Source organism: Phaenicophaeus curvirostris, chromosome 3 (genome assembly GCF_032191515.1).
Source record: "Phaenicophaeus curvirostris isolate KB17595 chromosome 3, BPBGC_Pcur_1.0, whole genome shotgun sequence".
NCBI classification, from domain to species: domain Eukaryota; kingdom Metazoa; phylum Chordata; class Aves; order Cuculiformes; family Cuculidae; genus Phaenicophaeus; species Phaenicophaeus curvirostris.
Window position 1 is genome coordinate 61,084,857 of NC_091394.1, and position 18,201 is coordinate 61,103,057.

General features: G+C 42.8%; 1 protein-coding gene across 1 annotated transcript in view; it reads left to right on the top strand.

Moving 5' to 3' along the window:
- Positions 1-18,201, top strand: part of CLVS1 (clavesin 1) — a 101,391-nt gene that overhangs the window by 79,945 nt on the left and 3,245 nt on the right. Inside the window, exons 4-5 of the mRNA XM_069854193.1 lie at positions 3,324-3,434; positions 4,546-4,781. Coding sequence (XP_069710294.1) covers positions 3,324-3,434; positions 4,546-4,781 — 347 coding nt within the window. The remainder of the gene's footprint in view (positions 1-3,323; positions 3,435-4,545; positions 4,782-18,201) is intronic.

Below are 18,201 nucleotides of genomic sequence, written 5' to 3' on the forward strand. Positions count from 1 at the left end.
CTAATTTCCCTTCTTTGTGTCATAACCCAACACAGACTGATAAATCCATAAACTAGATTCTGTCTGGTACATCAGTAGATTAGGTGTTACAGGAAAGCCTTTTGGATAACAGTTTCATTTAAAGGCAATTTTTTCTATTTCATTCTGAAGGTACACCCCAAAATGCACTAAGATTCTTGAAAAGGCAACATAATAGCCAGGAAAAAAAACAGCCACCAAAGAACACTTTTTTGTGTGTAACTTCCTGTTGATTTTTGTTCCTTGCTCTATAAAGCACAATAAGCTCAATTTGACCTTCATCACTCAGTCCACCTGCATTTGTAAGGCTGTCAATTAGAACAGGGACAATTTTTTTTTTAACCGAAGAAATTTGATATGGGAATCGTCCAGACACTGTTTGGAACCGCAACATACCAATTTTGCAAAAGTCCTTAATTAGTGCAGAGCTGTCTTGGAAAGAAAAGCTCCCGTCTGGAGGTCTGTCTTGCACAGTTCTAGGAAGATGTACGAGACCTTTCCCACACCCCACTCAGTGTCTCTGCTGCTTTCCCTGGGGCAAGGTGAAAGTAGCTGAAATTGATTTTCTGCTGGAGAGCTTTTGCTTTTAGGAATTCTCTTTTGATTTCTCATGTCTTATGATTCCTTGGGAAGGTGTATTTTATAATGAGGTACAGCATACTGTGAAAAGGATTCTGGGATCATGGAGCCTTTTCTTAACCAGATTCCATTTTAACAATACCCAATCCTGAGGATATATTTACATTCTACTCCAATGTCATAAATAAAATATAGCACACAGGAATTGGGCTGATTATTTGTGGGTGTTGCTGTCATTTTATCTGAAAACCAGGCTGGACATATTAGCATGTTGCTCAGCGATCCAACCAAAGCTAATATAGCTAACTTGCTACTCAGCAGCAGCAGGGAAGAAACAGTGAAAGGACTCCTGAAACCTGCTTGTTCACTCCAGAGTGAGACTAGATCTTCACAGGGATCTGAAGTGAACTAAAACAGGGGATACTTCTAACCATGCTGCAGTGGCATCTTCCTGAAGTAGTGCAGACAAATCAAGACAGAGAAAATTGTCCAAACTAAAATCTCTCTCTCTTAAATTTATTCCTGTTTCCCATCTTTCAGTCCTTTGCTTCAGACTTGGGACTGTATCTTCTACACTGACCTACGCTGCTGTGGTGCAACCTGGGACAGCTGTGGCATCTCAGCCTTGAAGATCGTAGGACTCCAGAATTTCTGTCTTAGAGATACAGCTTGCAGGATGGCAGCTGGATTGACAAATATAGATTTTTTCCAAAAAGAAGCAAATATGGAACATCCAAAATTTTTTTTTTGTTTTATAATATTCTGTGAAAAGTTTCAAATATTCAAATATTCATTCCACGTGGGAGGAAATGAGAGGAAAGCAACTGAATATGTGAATTTTGCATGAGATGGACGTTTTTAAGTCTGGTCTGCTCTCAAACTCAATTTTAGTTATTTCAGGGTAAAAAAAAGTCACTTTGGGCTTCACTTCACACTTCTTTTGGTCAATGTTTTTTTCTAGGTGGGCTCAGACCCTCTGCAGCTGTTTCTCAGCACAGCCCAGCTCATGTGACTACAACCTGCAGCATTGCAGTAGTTTATATTAGTCAGAGCATCCCTAACCTCTAATGAATATTCCAGCAGCAATAGAAATACAGTCATATTTATAGTGAATAGAGACCTCAGCAAAGCACGCACCACCCTCAGAAAGCTCTGCTCATAGTTTATTGGGATTTAAAATGGGATCACCTGTTGTGTTACACAGCTCGGCCTCCTGCATGCCGGCCTGACTATCCCCTAGTCTTGCACAGAGCATTCAGTATTGAGATTTGTAATGATTTCAGGTCAGCTGATGTGTCTGAGTTGTAAGCAGCTTATGCTATTGTATAGCTAAAGAAAATGATATCCCTTAATGCCTGCAGCCGCTCACAAACATTACACCAGTATGGTTTAAGATGACTGCCAGGGCAATCTATAAACAGTGCTAAAGAGCACAGAGAGTCCCGCCAGTCTGCTTGGTATGGTAGGAGGTGGTGGAATGCCTACCTAGTGCTAAATCTGGGAAATAATTCTACCTTGGAGCAGCACAGAAGTATACCAAGCAGGTGGATGAGGGGATTTTTCCATATCATCTCACAAATCTACCCCATATCCTCACCAGCTGTGCTCAGTCTCTGATGCTCAGGAGGAAGGTGAGAGAAAGCCTCAGGATACTCTGTGCTAATTGTGGGGGGAATGAACCTGCCTGCATCCCAAAATCAAAGCCCTGAAGGAAGAGACCTGATTATGCTCTGTCTTTATACACTGATCTGCAGAGGTTAGGAGCATATATAGGGTGAGGACAGGTTCATCATGATCTTCCTTCAGAGGGGAGAGACAGGCATCTCTTCTCTCACTGGAAGCATATTTGCACGCAGGAGCAGCAGTCATCCCATTATTTATGCAAGCGAAAAAATCCTAGGCTCTTCCCTGACTAACTGACATTTTTTAGATGAGAATGTAGGTACAAAATGCTCATCACTATATACAATAACCTTTAGAGACACGCCAGCCACCTCCTCTTTTATTAAGCGTGCCATGCTGGCTGCGTGGAATAGAACACTGTTGCAAACACCTCCCTGGCAGGACGCTACCTGCATGCTAATGCCGAGGGTGTTTGTGCACAGCCTGGCAGCCAACACTGGGCTCCGGCAGTTTCCATGGTGCCGTCATGGTGTGCTCTCCCTACACCTTCACTTATCAGCATTTCCCACCCATCCTCCTCCCCACAATATGCTGCTCGCTCACCCCGAAAGGTCAGCCATTGTAATGATGATTTTAGCAGGGGGGAGGCAGGGAGGCTGAAGGGTGAAAAGGTGAGCCATGTGCAGCGATGTGCGTGGGAACTGGGGGCTTTCCTTGCACCGCACAATGAGAAATTAGAAAGCTTTCCCTCAAGGGAGTGTTGCTTATCAGCCCCCTCTCACTTCCCCATCCCAGCCAAGTCAGATGCTCTTGGAATTAAAAATCGTTCAGGTGAAGTGTCTAGAGATCCTGCTTTAAATCATGGGCAATTGATGAGATACTGCTTAGAGGGGAGAAGGGACTGCGTCTGCTAATGGAAGAAACTGATGCAAACATTTCCAGGTGTCTGTCTCTCCTATCTCTCTCCTGCTGCCCCTCCCAGCAAGCCCAGTGCTCTTTTGCGGGTGGAAAGAAGCAGACTTCTTCCTCTGACTTTCATTCAATTGACTGCTGGACTAAAACACTGCATCTATTAACTGCTTTCCTTTTCTTTCTTTCTGTAGGATAGCTTTCCTGCTCGTTTTGGAGGAGTCCATTTTGTCAACCAACCCTGGTACATCCATGCCCTGTACACGCTAATCAAACCATTCCTCAAAGACAAGACAAGGAAAAGGGTAATTAGACAGGGCTGGGGGGTGATAGGAAGCTGCAGGACCAGAGTAACTGAGTAGCTGTCTGCTTTCTTTTCTTCCTTGTTTTTCTCTCTGCATTTTTCATATGGCCTCAGAGAATTGCTGCTGTTATTAAAATTTAGAATTACAATGGTCTGCATTGCATCAAGAACTCAACCAGGAACCAGAAAGCTGGTATCACTAAGAAGATGTAGATGTATTTTAATGGGACATGCTGAGGAAGAATTGGCAATGTGGAAGGATTACCAGGCCTGGCTGAGGTCACTTGCAGTGAGAGAAACTTCAGCTCAACTCTTTTTGCATGACTAAAGTTTCCTATTTCATTGCTTCAGCAAGTTGACTGTTCTCACATGGCAGTAACTCACTTGTTTCCACGAAAAACACCCATGACTGAAGGATGTTTGATTATACTGCAAGATAGGAAGGTCTTACTTACTGAAACCAATGTGACTGGTCCTGCAGTCAATTTAGCCATTTGTCCTCCACAGTCCCAACAATCACTCAAGAGGCCCCAGAGATCACCCTAGGGTGTATCTGACCAGGCAGGACAAGGATAGTACCAGCCTGAAAGCAAAGAGGGATTAAAGAGACAAATGTCACTGAAGCAGCACAAAGTGGGGAAGCAGCTTGGTAGACCCTAAGAAATGTTAGTTCTCCAGTGCAGGGCTGGGTTATCCTCTGAGATGCTGAGGACTGACTCTTCACATCTTATTTCAGTAAGCTCGACTATTTCCCTTTTCATGTCACTGCTCTTCATACAAGCCTCTATCCTCTTAGAGTAGCAATAATCAGTTGTTATTCCTGAATTCTACTTTCCCTGATCTGCTGCTTAAGAAAGTGTCATGTGACAGAAGTAAGTGAATTGGGTTTTTTTGGAAGTGCTTACAGAATCAGTCTAATTCTTCAGCTGCACCTCCCAAAGAGAAACCCTTCCGAAAACTGGCCCAAGCCAGTCCTGAGTGCTTCAGAAACTCCCACCTGAAACTGCAGCATCAACTAGTGATGCTCCACACCTCATTAGTGCTGTTCTTATTGGACTTAATGAAGTAAGGAATGGATGATGACTTTGAACTTCCTTTTCTTTTTATTAAAGATCTTTCTTCATGGCAACAACCTGAACAGCCTTCACCAGCTAATACACCCTGAATGCCTGCCCTCTGAATTTGGGGGAACTCTTCCTCCGTATGACATGGGGACATGGGCTCGAACGTTACTCGGTCCAGACTACAGTGATGAAAACGAGTACACCCACACCTCCTACAATGCCATGCATGTGAAGCATGCGTCCTCCAACCTGGAGCGGGAAGCCTCACCCAAACCCATGAAAAGGTTAGTACTGCCTTTGAAATCATTTCTTATTTGGCTCTCCGAACAGGTTTAACATAAATCTAGCAGGAAGAGCTTATCTGACTCAGAGACAAGCTATAATCTGGCAAATGTCAACAGTAAGGAGTGCTTCAGCCTGGACCGCACTCACAGTGTGGAGGGAGAAAGGAAGCCTCTCTGTGGTACCATAATTACTCATCTGATTACGGTGAAAGAAATTAATAATCTTCTACAATGAACATTGCAGAAAGTATCTGAGAGTGAGGTGCTGTTCTGTACGGCGTAGCGCGGCCAGTAGCAACACTTCAGTGCTGGTTCCTATTAGTTGCTGCTGCAGTGGTTCTGCTGACCCCGGTTGTTAATGATAAGGGTTTTACCTCCTCAGAAATGCATCTTTTGTACAATGAACATCACTGCCCTCTAAAGGGAAAACAGGTTAGTTTCCCTCTGCTGCTTCTACTTCCACTTTCTCCATCCATGCCTGATAAGGCAGCTCTTTCAAGATCTCCGATTTTAGATCTAGTGGTTGTGCATTCAGCTGTGAATGCTTTAAATTACACCTCTAGAGAGTATCAACCTCACTAATTTGCACTTGTTGCCAGAATGTGTGAGGAGGATTGGATATCTGGCACGGGTCTGTGGGTGATACAGCAGAGCCAAGGCTGGCTGCAATGAGTAATGGTGGACTTGGCTCCCCTGCAGGGGTGTAACAACATCTGCACTCACCTCAGCCTCCGTGCCACACACCACAAAACTGCTTTCCATGCAGATCGCAGTGATGATTTCACTTGCCTGCTGCCACTTGATGAGTGCATTGCTCACAGACATGGCATCACTCTGTGTGACAGGGAACAGCCATCATTTTGTCACAGCAAAATCAAAGCTGACAACGCAGACAAGCCATAATGTCATGCAATTAATTTTAAAAGTCTTTCATCTTCAAAGGAAAAAGAAATTCATTCTTAATTCAGAGCTCTCTCCCAGGTCAGAGGGATTGCCACACTGGTGCAGCTGCAAAGCAAAATCTTATGCTGAAAACACTCACACTTTTAAGTGGTGTGAGTCCCACAACTCAACAACTCACAGGGCCATGAGACCGCAGGGCTATGACCCTTTGCAAGGTACGGCGTGAAGAACTGCATAGTCAGCAGTTCTCACTACTGACTGCCAGCCAAGGCTGGGAGCCAGTACGAGTTTACAGAGCCTGTCTCAGAGTACTGATTTTAAAACAATACTTATATATATATAGATATATATATATACACACATACAAACAGTGGAACACATGGAATGTTTTAGCAAGATGCTAACTAAGTATTCCATAATCACTAAAATACATATACTGAGAGTGTACAATTCATGTAGCTTTATAGGAAGAACTGCATTTTTTAAAGCTCTGAAGACTTAAGGGCTGTTCACAGGTAGATTTTTGCAGACAATCAGATCCTGGTCTGCAGGGAGGGTCTCATCACGCCCTCAGGGGAGAACCTCAGCTTGAAAATTGGTTCAGTGACAGAAAACTCTGCCTCAAGGCAAAGCCTTCTTTTATAATCTGTTCACTAACACAAAAGTGCATTAATACAAATATGGCGAGTGGATGAATCTAATTTGTCATATTGCCTCTGGGCGGACTAGATCTAACTTTTAGCCTAATTTCGTTAGTTGGCAGTTAAGTGAACCATCTGAACTTCTGCCCTGTGGTCATTACCAGCTGTTAGAGGTGAAAAGTTCACTGCTTTGAAAGATTTTCTCCTACATGTGTTTTCTTTGATTTTTCTTCCCCTGAAATTACATTTTGGACTAACTTGAGGTAAAAAGCTATGCTTAGGAAGAATCATCGTGTGCTTTATTAGATTTATTAGACCAGATTTATATCTAAGGCCTATTAAGAGGTCTACAGAATTCTGTGAGCATCACCTGTCTTTACATATGCCCCATTCTTGCTTCTTCAGGTTCATACACCTCTAACACAAGGAGAGTCGCAGGCCATGGTTGAGAATCCTGGATACTCAAGGGAGGTTTACACTGCATATAGGTGACCTCCTAGCATTAAAAATCGCTCCTCTCCTCCTCCACTCACAGCCCCAAAATCTTTAAACTCTTGAGTAAACATGGTAATTTTGTAAGCCTTTCTATGCTGAAATGTTTGGTTTGACAAAAATATTGCTGACACTTTCTTTAGGATATATTTTCCTCTGAAGGGGGTAAGTATACACTGCACTGTTGCACCCTACTTTGAGTACTGTGTGCAGTTTTAAGTGTCTCAACACAAGAAGGACATCAAATTATTAGAGTCTGTCCAGAGAATGGTGACCAAGATAGCGAAAGGCCTCGAGGGCAAGACTAATGAGGAGTGGCTGAGGTCACTTGACTTGTTCAGCTTGGAGAAGGTTGAAGGGTGACCTCATTTATTCTACAACTTCCTCAAGAGGGGCAGTGGAAGGGAAGGTGCTGATCTCTTTCTGATGACCAGCAATAGGACACAAAGAAATGGAATGAAGTTGTGTCAGGGGAAGTTCAGTTTGGACATTAGGAAAAGGTTCTTTACTGAGAGTGTAATCAGTCACTGGACAGGCTACTCAGGGAAGTGGTCACGGCACCACGACTGTCAGAGTTCAAGAAGGGTGTGGATGATGCCATTAGTCATATGAATTAGTTTTAGGTAGTCTTGCAAGGAGCAGAGACTTGGACTCAATAGTCCTTATGGGTTCCTTCCAACTCAAAATATTTTATGATTCTCTATGAAGACTGAGCTTTCCAAGGTTTCTGTAATACAAGGACAAAAAGCCTCGCTGAAAAATAAGTCTTGTCCTCTCTGACATTCCAGTTATTGCTGCAGATACACCTGCCCAGTAATTAGCTGTAGAGGAGGGCAGTATTTATGAGAGGTGGATTTACCCTGAATGATGGGCAGGCAGTGGTTGGTCCCCACTTTGGAGTACCACCCTGCTGTATGATGAAGTGCAGGGTTACAAGTTGCCCTTCCTGTCTTTGGGACCACTTGTAAAGCCATAAATGCACATCCTCACTAGGGCTGCCACTGGGCCGGTGCCGAGTTAAAGCTTTCTTTGTCTTGGAGCTCAATGGTGCTAGAACAGCCTGTAGTTTTGCACTGCGACCACAGAGAAATGTCCTTGTAGAATGTAATACAAATGACAGCAATTCTGAGTCAAAAAATTGCTGGCCTGGCAAAATTGGGAAGAGAAGCCTCTCTCAGAATCTGCCATCCTACATCTAGGCAGAAGCTCACTCTGGCCATAATCTACTCCAAGCATAATTTCTAATCACTTTAGTAGCAGAGATGCCGTGAAATAGAGGAAGATAGGAATTACAAATCTGGAGGAAAAAATGCCAGGAAATGGAATTAGAGCATACCTGACCAAAATACTTCTGTGGCCACTCAATCTATGTTACAAAATTAGTGCAGAGGGGGAGAAGGAGGGCATTTTCAAGAGGTGACTGAAACAAATCTGAAGTAATCATCTGAAAATTAAAATAAGTCTCAAAATGCCAGAAGAAAATGTGGCACCAAGCAGGAGTGCTAGGAAGTGAAATCAGAGTAGGTATGTGCCCACATGTTGGCTTCAGGACTGAGAGCAGAGCTTTGGCTCCTATCACCAAGACAGATGAATATAAATTGAAACAAGTTCACCTGAGAGTTCTGAGAGGGGTGAAGAGAGAGCATGATTTTCCAGCAAGAGGTTGTTTCATTATCCTCCCAGAGCAAAGGCTGAAATGAATGTGATTGTCCCCTGCAAACATAGGAGGGAACAAAAACTAGGGAGAGAGAATAGGCATTTGAGAAAAAAGGACAACTTAGATATGAGATCAAATGAGTATAAATTGACCACAATATACCTTGGTTGCAAATTAGGGCAGGTTTGCAAGCCATTAGAGGAGTGAATACTGAAACAGCTTGTCAATATGGCAACCTTAACTGATACATGAGTGACAGGTCTGATAAGAGGTAGCTACCAGTGGTAGCCACAGGAGACTAGACTTGCCCCTCAAAAATCTCATTAGGTTCCAATTTCTGCTCCCTTTAACAGCAAAGGGACCAGAACATTACCTTCTTCCCAACCATGGGCAGGGGTGATTTTTCACTGTGACTTGAAATTGCACAAGATTTCCTCTCAAAAAGGAGTCCTTGTTTGCTTCAGAGAATGAAGGCTTTGTAGATGGGTAAAGGACTGAAAATGCTCTTGGAAAAAAATTGTCACTGACTCTAGTTAACAACACAATCTTGAAAATCTTGAGATTTGATGAGATTCTGTAGTATGGAAAGACTTTAATCAAAATAATTGTAATTGTCAGTTTTTCCACCAGTAGCCACATGAAGCCCCACTGGGGCAAAATCAAAACAGTGGAAATTGTACTCCCATATGCAATATTATGTCACATCCTGGGAAAAATCCCAGAATCCAAGTACTGCATGAGCAGATGGGAAACAATGCAAAATAGCTGATGACTCCACATAATGAGTCTTAATGGCCGGGGGGAGGGGGGCAACAATAGCAAAAATCCATTCAGAATATATCTGTTTGTTAATATTCAGCTCAGCTAAGTTTGAAATGAGCTAAGTAATAAACTTGTAAACCAGCATTAATACAGTAATAGCAAAGTCAGTGCAATCTGAGAGCTTGGCCTCACCCATTTGATAACTGTAGGGAAAGCAACGACAACAGACACTTCCCCTATCTTGGGCTTTCTCTTCTGAACCCTCTGCATCCACCGAGGGAGTCTGTCACTTGCGAGCCGTGGGAAATGAAATCAATGTAAATGGTGTGAATATACAGAGTGCAGAGAAGAAAATCGCCTCCCTTTCAACTGTGGCCAAACTTTCTGTGAGCCCTGATGGTCAGAAAGGGGCTCTGCGTTGCCTTAGTCAACAGGGAGCTAGCTCAAAGTGTTTGCCTGAGGCACTCATACTAGCTTTTGTTGATGACCTGTTGTTTTGGGGAACAGCTGGTAATTTTATCTGGGTATGCAGTGTAATGAATAGTTAAGGTGGATAGTTAGGCCTTGAAGTTAGAGTCAGAGACTTCTCTCAACATAGCACTGTGCCAACAGAGCGTAGTCTTTTGGCCAGCTGCATTGGGAGAATCATGACTGTAGGTATTTGGGTGCTTGATTTAAGGGAGCAAGCATCACCAGTTTAAGACATAGGAAAGACAGGGAGGACCTTAGCTCTCTGGAGACTTTCCTTTTTCCCTAATGTCACCCCCCCTAGTGTCACCCTTCTCTTACAATTGGGTCCAGCAGCAGCAAGTAATCTGCCGTACCAAGTTGTCTCCCTGTGATTTGCTTTTCTTTACAAGATCTGCCTTTGTGCAGATGCATCTGCATCAATTCTTGATGTATAAACTTGATCTTCAGTCCAAGTGACAAAGACTTGTTCTCTGCCTTTGCTTGTTCCTCGTGCAATCACCAAGCACAGCCTGGGAACTGACTGTTCCTTCTCTGCCCTCCCAGGCACCAGAAAAGCGCTCACTTTTAAACTGCTGCTAGTGTAAAAAAGCCTGAAAACCTAGTGCAATTTAAAATTGCCCTGCAGAGAAAGGAAATTTTACAGCTATATATATATTCTGGCCAAACAACCTGTGCTGTTTAATCAAATTTATTAAATCAAAGTTCAATTAAGGGTAACTAATCAAATTTGGTGTTAAAAAAATAATTCTTAGGATAATATGGATTACAAGAACATTACCATCACCAAGTCAAGCTGATTAAAGACTCAAGAAATTCAGAGTTAGGCTAAAACTTTAAAAGAAAAGCTAAATGTGCTAGTTGTGAAAATTTGCAATTAACGCATCAAAAGACCATTAAATTTTCCTGCTACGAAGAAGAAATTTGAGCCCCTAAAGGTGTGATGGCATGCCCGTTGTTCATTAAGAGCCCCCATATTAGGTATTTTGAAAATGCAGTGAAAAAAACTGTTGCAATGTGTTGCCCCACATTGTTGAGTCAGAGAATGTGGATTTTTATGTCCTAGGTTAGAGTCAGAGGTTTATTAACATTAGGGTTTGCCATTATAACCTCCTGAAGTGTGTGTTTTCAAAAGGACTGATCTTTAAATGAGCCTGTTGCCGAAAAAAATTATTGGTTCACAGAAATGGAATCCTGCTCCCAGAAAGAAGAGTTCCACAACTGTTATGTACTAACGCTGACAGGAACAGTTTTAGATCCAAAAGGGGCCATTTGTAGGGGTGACATATGCAAGGTATTATTTATTCAGACTAGTTCCTCCATATGCCCAGCTGGGCTGTGCAAGTCAGACTTTTCTAGTTGTATTCTTGGTGTGACCTTAATGTTCCTTTGCCATATGTTTCTGTTTTTATGGGTCATGTTTTATGCCGGTTCACAGTCAGCACCAATTTACTGCAGAAGTAATAAAACACCAGCAAATAAAAATCAGTTTGAAAATGTGTGAAGACTTCTCAGTGCCCATGGATGGCACTTGGGTTGCTCTCCTTGTAGCTGGGGTGCATTTCCACTTATGCTGGGGAAAAGGGAAAGACTCCATGTAAGCTTCCAGTTAAAGAATCTCTAGAATATGAGAGACCTATGTTATAAGACCTATATTCAGTATTTTACTATGAATTATTTCAAACAACAGATGATTTCTGAAAGCTTCTGTGCAAATGCTTCACCTATATGTGTACTGTGTATGAAACACATCTTGATACCAAAGCATGTATCCCAAGGACATGCATATCATGTAATATGTGTATTATCTAGCAATGCAGATTATTAGCTGTTGAACTGTTTTATAGCTTTTGACTGGAATTCTGCTAATACATCAGAGAGAAATGGAAAGGAGCCAGTGATCTGACACATTAGTAGGTTCTGGGGAAGCTGCAGGGGAGAAGGTGCAGAATATCCTCAGGATCCAGGAATGAGAGAAGCTGAGAAGGAGATCAGAGTCACAAAGCCATGGCTGAACCTAGGACAGGAGGTACAGGTAGCTCAATGCTGGGGGTCCCCTGGGACAAGGCAGGAAATCAGCTCCTCTCTGAGGGCATTGACAGCATGGTTTTGGTCTGCTTAAAGCACCCACTTATCAGTGACCAGTGCCTGGGTACACAAACACAGGCTGGAGAAGGGAATGTGGTGCTCAGGTTGCCTGAAATATTGCATTGTAAATTACGTCTTCAGCTGGCTATAAATTTGCCAGAAGTTTAGTATTTTAGATTAGAGACATGACACTTAATAAAACAAATGGTTTTACACTGCTTGTATCTTTTGCTGCCCTGTGAAAAACCCACCTACCTCTGGCTGAGTTACAAGCCTTTGAAAAGGCAATTCACACATGGTCTGTGGAAACATATTTAATTTTAGCATTTAATGACATGGATGATTGCCTCATGCTTTAGCTTGGCCTCCCAGGATAAACTGTTTCAGCTCAGGTTAACGATTGGGGTTAATGCCCACAATGCACATCTCCTGTCCAGGCCATGGGGTACAGAGGGCTTTTGTAATCACAACTTTTTCTCGTGATCACAACAAATTCCCTTGCACTAGGCCAGGCTGTAGCAAGACATGGAGTCAGGCTTTGGCAGACCAAAACCAGGTGCCCTCAAGGCTTCCTCCTTCCCTCTTCTGGCAGAAGAATTGGAGAGATGAGGATTCAGCAGCAAATCCAGCTGGGATACTGGGAACTGGAGTCACTGGGATGGACTAACTGAAAGATGTGGTGGGCATAAAGGACTGGAAGAAGCTGGGCTAAGAAGCACACTTGGTGGGCAAGCAAATGGGGATGCTTAGGGGGAGGGCTGGTGGAGACCAGGAATGATCCTTTGGTTAAACCTATTTGGTGCAGCCTCAGAGAAGTGGGTCCTGCTTTCCCTCTCTCCCCAAGCCCTTGCATTGGTCCGGTAAGTTACTTAAACCAAAATTCACACAGATGGTGAGATTCCATGTTGCGTATTTTCAGCCTGCCAAGCTATAGACTCTGGGGTCTTATTTCCAGAAATTCAGCTCTCACCTGCAACAGAAATCAATGGGACGTGCTTTCAACATATAAGCTGCACTGTAATGCTGAGCGCTTTGCAAAACCAGATCCTCAGCACTGGGAAAAGGGTACCCCACATTAGAGGAATATTTGGACCCTAATCTCACTGCACTTCAGCTCTCTGCATGCAAAATGGAAATAAAAAAAATGCTCAAAGTTGTGCTATGGCAGTACATGAATTGGCATTTAAGAGGCACGTAAGTACTGCATTGATGAAGTCCTCAGAAAAGCTCAGGAGGGAATTAACAAAGGCTATCTTCAGAGCAGGCTTGGAATAATATGCAGCAAATGTGTCACAGAGCCACACACTGAATCACTAGAAGAAAGCAAAATAAATAGCCACTTATTAGCTCAGCATTATCTACCCTGAGCACTGAGGGAGAAAAGAACCCTCCAAGAAAGAACAGTGTGTGCTTCTGGGGCTGGAGCACAAAGTGGGGGTTACAATACCCCCATGTACACAGCTAAGTGACTGTTGCTCCCACAACCTACATTTTCATTTTTCCTGCCGTGGCTGTGTTTGACTTTCCAGCCTCTATCGTGTATCTGCAGGATTGCTTTCATGCCGCAGTGCTGTTCTTGCTAAGGACAGGAAGCTTCTGATGCAGGATGAGGACGTGGGAAGACTGACACACTTTCCTCTTGAGGCTCCATCTTCCCTGTTGTTGCCACACAGAACTGAATCGACTCTGATTTGGTAGCAAACTTGATTGGGATACTGGAAGCTAGCATCACTGGGATGGGACCAAAAGAGTCAGTCTGATGGATGAGGCAGGTGTAAAGGACGGGAGTGTCTGGGCAAAGGCGACAGAAGCTGGGTGGCCTAGAAACTGGGGATGAGCAGGAAAAGTGTAAACAGGGATGACAAGAGTGTGCGTGTGTATGTGTGTGCACAATATTCCTAAAGTGGGAGAAGCAAATTTTCTTCATTCCTTGACCAAGCCTGCACAAGTTTAGCAGCTTTTGCTGAATCTGCTGTAAATTGGTGCTAACTGCTGCTGCAGTGTTGTGTTTATTTGGCCTCATGATTAGGCTTACCTTTTGATGGGTGACACATTGCCCTCTAGGGGATTAAGGGTCTTCCAAGAATCCCTGTAGCACGTGCCTCTATTCCTTCTCCTGGAAAAAAAAGTCTGCGGAACGGTCAGTCTATAACAGAGAAAGGAAATGGAGAGGACAAGTCTCCACCCATGCCTTCCCCAGCCCTGGACATGGGATGTGACCAAGTCAAGTTCTTGACACAGAAAGTCAGAAGCACTTAGGAGGAGGAGATGTCAGGCATATCTACATTGATAAATTTAAAAATGCCAAGGTGTGCACCCTAATTCCAAGGCTGGTGGCACAGACTGACTCCTGTCTGTATTGCTCAGGGATAGCCTCTGCTAGAGGAGTTTGGCTGCATTTGCCCTACGTGGCACCTGGCTCTTGCTCTTTTCTGGGTCTCAGTGGCCTTAAGGCATAAGGCTGTATGTGCTATATCAAATACTTTGGTAAAGCCAGATGTCAGGAGAGGAGGGGCATGGAGATTCTTGACAGGCACAAGAAGGACAAGGAGTCTCATGCTGGGGTTCACTCTGTGACATTCATCTCTCTAATGGTGTAGATACACTCTCAGAGACTTCTTCACACATGCAATTAAGCACAGATCTGGGCTATGGACGCTGCTGGCTTTGGTGTGCCAAGGCACTACTCAGAGACTTCTCCCTAGGATGTGCTAGTAATGGTCAGTGCTGCCACGGTGGCCTCAAAGCCAGCTCCTTGTTGGAAGCGCAGCAGCTTGTCACCAGTGACCTGTGGGCAAAGCACTGAGCTGGCAATAAGGTTAAGCTGGAGTTTTCATGCCATTTTGCCCTCTGACTAACCACATTGGTGGATCACAAAACTAGTGCAACTGTGCCCCTAGACATGTGTATCAAAGCTGCCCTTCCAGGGAGGTATCTGTGGCACAACACTGCACTGTCTTAACACAGAGTTGTGCAATCTGATTGATTGGCTGTTGTGTGTCACTGTCAGAGCTTGAAGCCTCCTGCACTTTGAGAAAAAAACATGCTGCCCTCCTCCTTGCTCCACAAATCCTTCCAAAGGAAGCCCAGTGCAAAAGTAATATAAACCCATCCCTGTGGGCTGCAGAACATCAGTACTGTTGTGATGAAAAGCATAAAAGGAGGAATCAGAGAACTGGAAGTCATCTTTTAATGCAAGCAGGCCATGATACAATGGCACTTAACGTTAGCTCAGTGCAGGATTTTGGTATTTTATTTTTTGGGGGGGAAACTAAAGTGATATGCAACAGATGTTGGTTCCTGTGAGCTGATTCACTCCAGCTGTATTCTGATCTTCTGAAATCAATGCAGACCTTCATCCAGTCTTCTTGCGTGGTTTTTACTGACTTCAAGATAGTTGCATTAAAGTGAGCACACACACATAAAGCCATCTGCTTTCTTAGATATGGTGTTACACACCTTTGCAGTGCTGTCATTTGAAACACATGGCTGACCCACTGGAGGAACAGCTGCATAGTGTTGATTTTCCAGACTTCAAAATAACTCTTGCTAAACTGTAAAACAGCCATGGGGGGGTTGATTGACACTTTAAAAGGTGCACACTTAAATGGAACCTTCACTTCAGAAATGAGACTGAGAATCTATTTCTCTTTCCATTTTCATTTTTCTCTTCCAAGAAAGGTTACCTAGCCTGGCAAACTAGCACAGGAATGTCTGTGGGCGTTGACTTGTCTGCTAATTACTCCAGACTTAGCTCCCAACCCACAGTGATCACATTGTACTTTTACAGGAGCTAAGCCTCCTGCTTGTATCACATTAAAGAAAGACAAGCATAGTGTCTGTCACCTCAGGGCTTTGCACCATGACCTTATCTTTGTGATACAAACAGTTGTCTACGTGTGTTAAAATTTAACTCAACCACATATTCCACAACCAAGCATCTTCCAAACTGGTTACTGAGAATTTTTAGCTGAGAAAGGAGGAAAGCCAAAAGGCTTTGAATACAAACATATTCATTTATAACAATTTCAAAGTTGCAGCACATGCAGGACTTGTGCTGTGTTTTAGGTGAGTTCTAAAGAAATATAGTATGAGGTAATCATGGCTATGATAGGTAGGAAACATTGCCTTGTAAATCATGGAACTTGTCCCCCCTGGTGTTAACAGATGAGAATTTACCAGGACAGGGACTTGAATGTGGGTAACCCATGAATCATACAGTGTGACAATATGTTTAGAACAGATCAGATAAATTGCACTCTGAGAATATTTTTTTCTCTCTACCATTTATGGCACAGAGTGACCATAGTTATCTGATGGTGAGACAAATCACAAAACAAGCGACTAAAATGTAGTGATATGAAGAGAAGGCCAATGCAATTACTATTTCCCGCTTAGATGATTAGTTCATATCTGGCCTAGATCAAAATGACTTGGACACATTTTGAACATTACAAACTAGTTGCACTCGTACTGCAGAGACAACAGCATAGATAAGACTCTGCTGCCTAAGAATAGGCATCTTGTAAATTAGGCACTGTGATGTCCTCTTGGCCTCCATCTGTTACTCCAGAAGGACAGGAGTCCTATATAAGTCCTCTATAAATACTGGGTCATAACAGTCAGCTATGGAAGGTTGTCTTAGATACCCTAAGGTGCCTTAAATGATAGTAAATATCTATGTTTTGTGGCTGAATGTCATCCACCCTGTCAAAGTTGACATCCCAAAGGCATAATGAGCTTGGAAGGAAAATCATTGTCCCATCAGGATAGAGAAATATGAATTGGGATGGTTCAGAGAAGCTGCTGTTTCTTTGGGCACAGAATCATAAAAAGGTTGAGGAAGAGATCTCTGGAGATCTTCTACCCATCCCCCTGCTCAGAGTAGGGTTGGCTAGAGCAGGTTGCCCAGCTGGATTTTGAATATCTCTAAGGATGAAAAGTCCACAATTTTTCTGGTGAACTTGTTCCAGTATTGGTCCATTCCCACAGTAAAACCAGTTGTTCTTACGCTAAAATTGAAGCTCCTGTACTTCAGTTTGTGCCCACTGCTTCTATCACTGGGTATCACTGAGAAGAGTTGAGTTTCATATTTTCTACTCCATCTCATCAGGTATTTATACACATTCAAGTTGGAAAAGCAGCAAAAAACAAATGCTGTTGTCTGGTGCCATAAACTTGTGCTTGCCATAGAGTCCCGACAGAACAGCATCCATGGCACTTACAGGACCAAAGCCTGAACTGAGCTGGCCAAACAAGGAAAGTTTTGGACTGCTTGTTTATCATTTTACGTAAAAATGGCTTAGACTGTTGTGCAAGAGAGTGTTTTGGTGGTTTTAATGTACAGATGGTTAGAAATTACAAGGACTAGGCAGGGCAAAGGTATTTTGGTGCCTGACTGCACTTTATTTTTCAATAACAGATTAAGGTGGCGTTAGGTACCTGAATAGCTTTCAAGAACCATGATCAGATTCTACTTAAAAATTTGAAATGCAGTTGTAAATTCCTCTGAAGAAAATGTTAGAAAATGTAAGAAAGGTAGCAGTACTTTTAAAACAGAAACTAGCCTTAGTACTTGGTTCAACACTACAGTCAGTATACAGCCCCCCTACATATTGTGCAAGCTTGCACGTACCTGGTATATGACTGCTTTCTTAGATGTGCTAGATACACAAAAGAAAAATGAAAACAACTTCTAGGCTGCATTTTCCAACAGCATTTGTCTTATATTCGTTTCTACTGCTGCAAAATACAGTTACTGGTCAGTTGAAAATATTTTCTCCAGTCATGGTCTGGTGCAAATCTTTTCTCTGTCATTAAGTATAGATATGGAATACATATTTCAGGATCCTCTAGGACACTAAAACATAGTTCTCATGCTGAGTTGTTACATTAGATTGTGAGCTGCACTGATACATTGCCAAAAGGCTTTTATGAACATCTACATTTTTAATATTTACCATAAATTTAGAATACAAAATAAGTGGTTTAGAATCTTTTTTGATAACTGAGTAATTTTATTTTTTTTCCTACATAAAATTTAGCTTAAAAACAAAACTAAAAACATTTTTCAACAAATGAAAAAGTGACAGATTTGGAAACAGGAAAGCGAAACACAACAGCATGCCCTTTATTGTGGTGTCTTAGAAAATAATAGTGATTATTATTCAAATTATTACTGTGCCCTTCCGACAGGTGTCTGAACTCCATATTTTAAGATGGGGGCTGAGAAGCTTCTAGTGGGAAAGGCAAAGAGAGAGAGATTACTGTTGCTGCAAAGCTTGGCAGATACAAAAATCTCAGTTGGATCCCTCTTCGTGTTATTTAGATGGGCTGGGATAGCATTTGAATCATTTGGCACCTTGACTTTGGAGGTCAGGTGCCCTGCGATTCATTTACTCAATGCTCT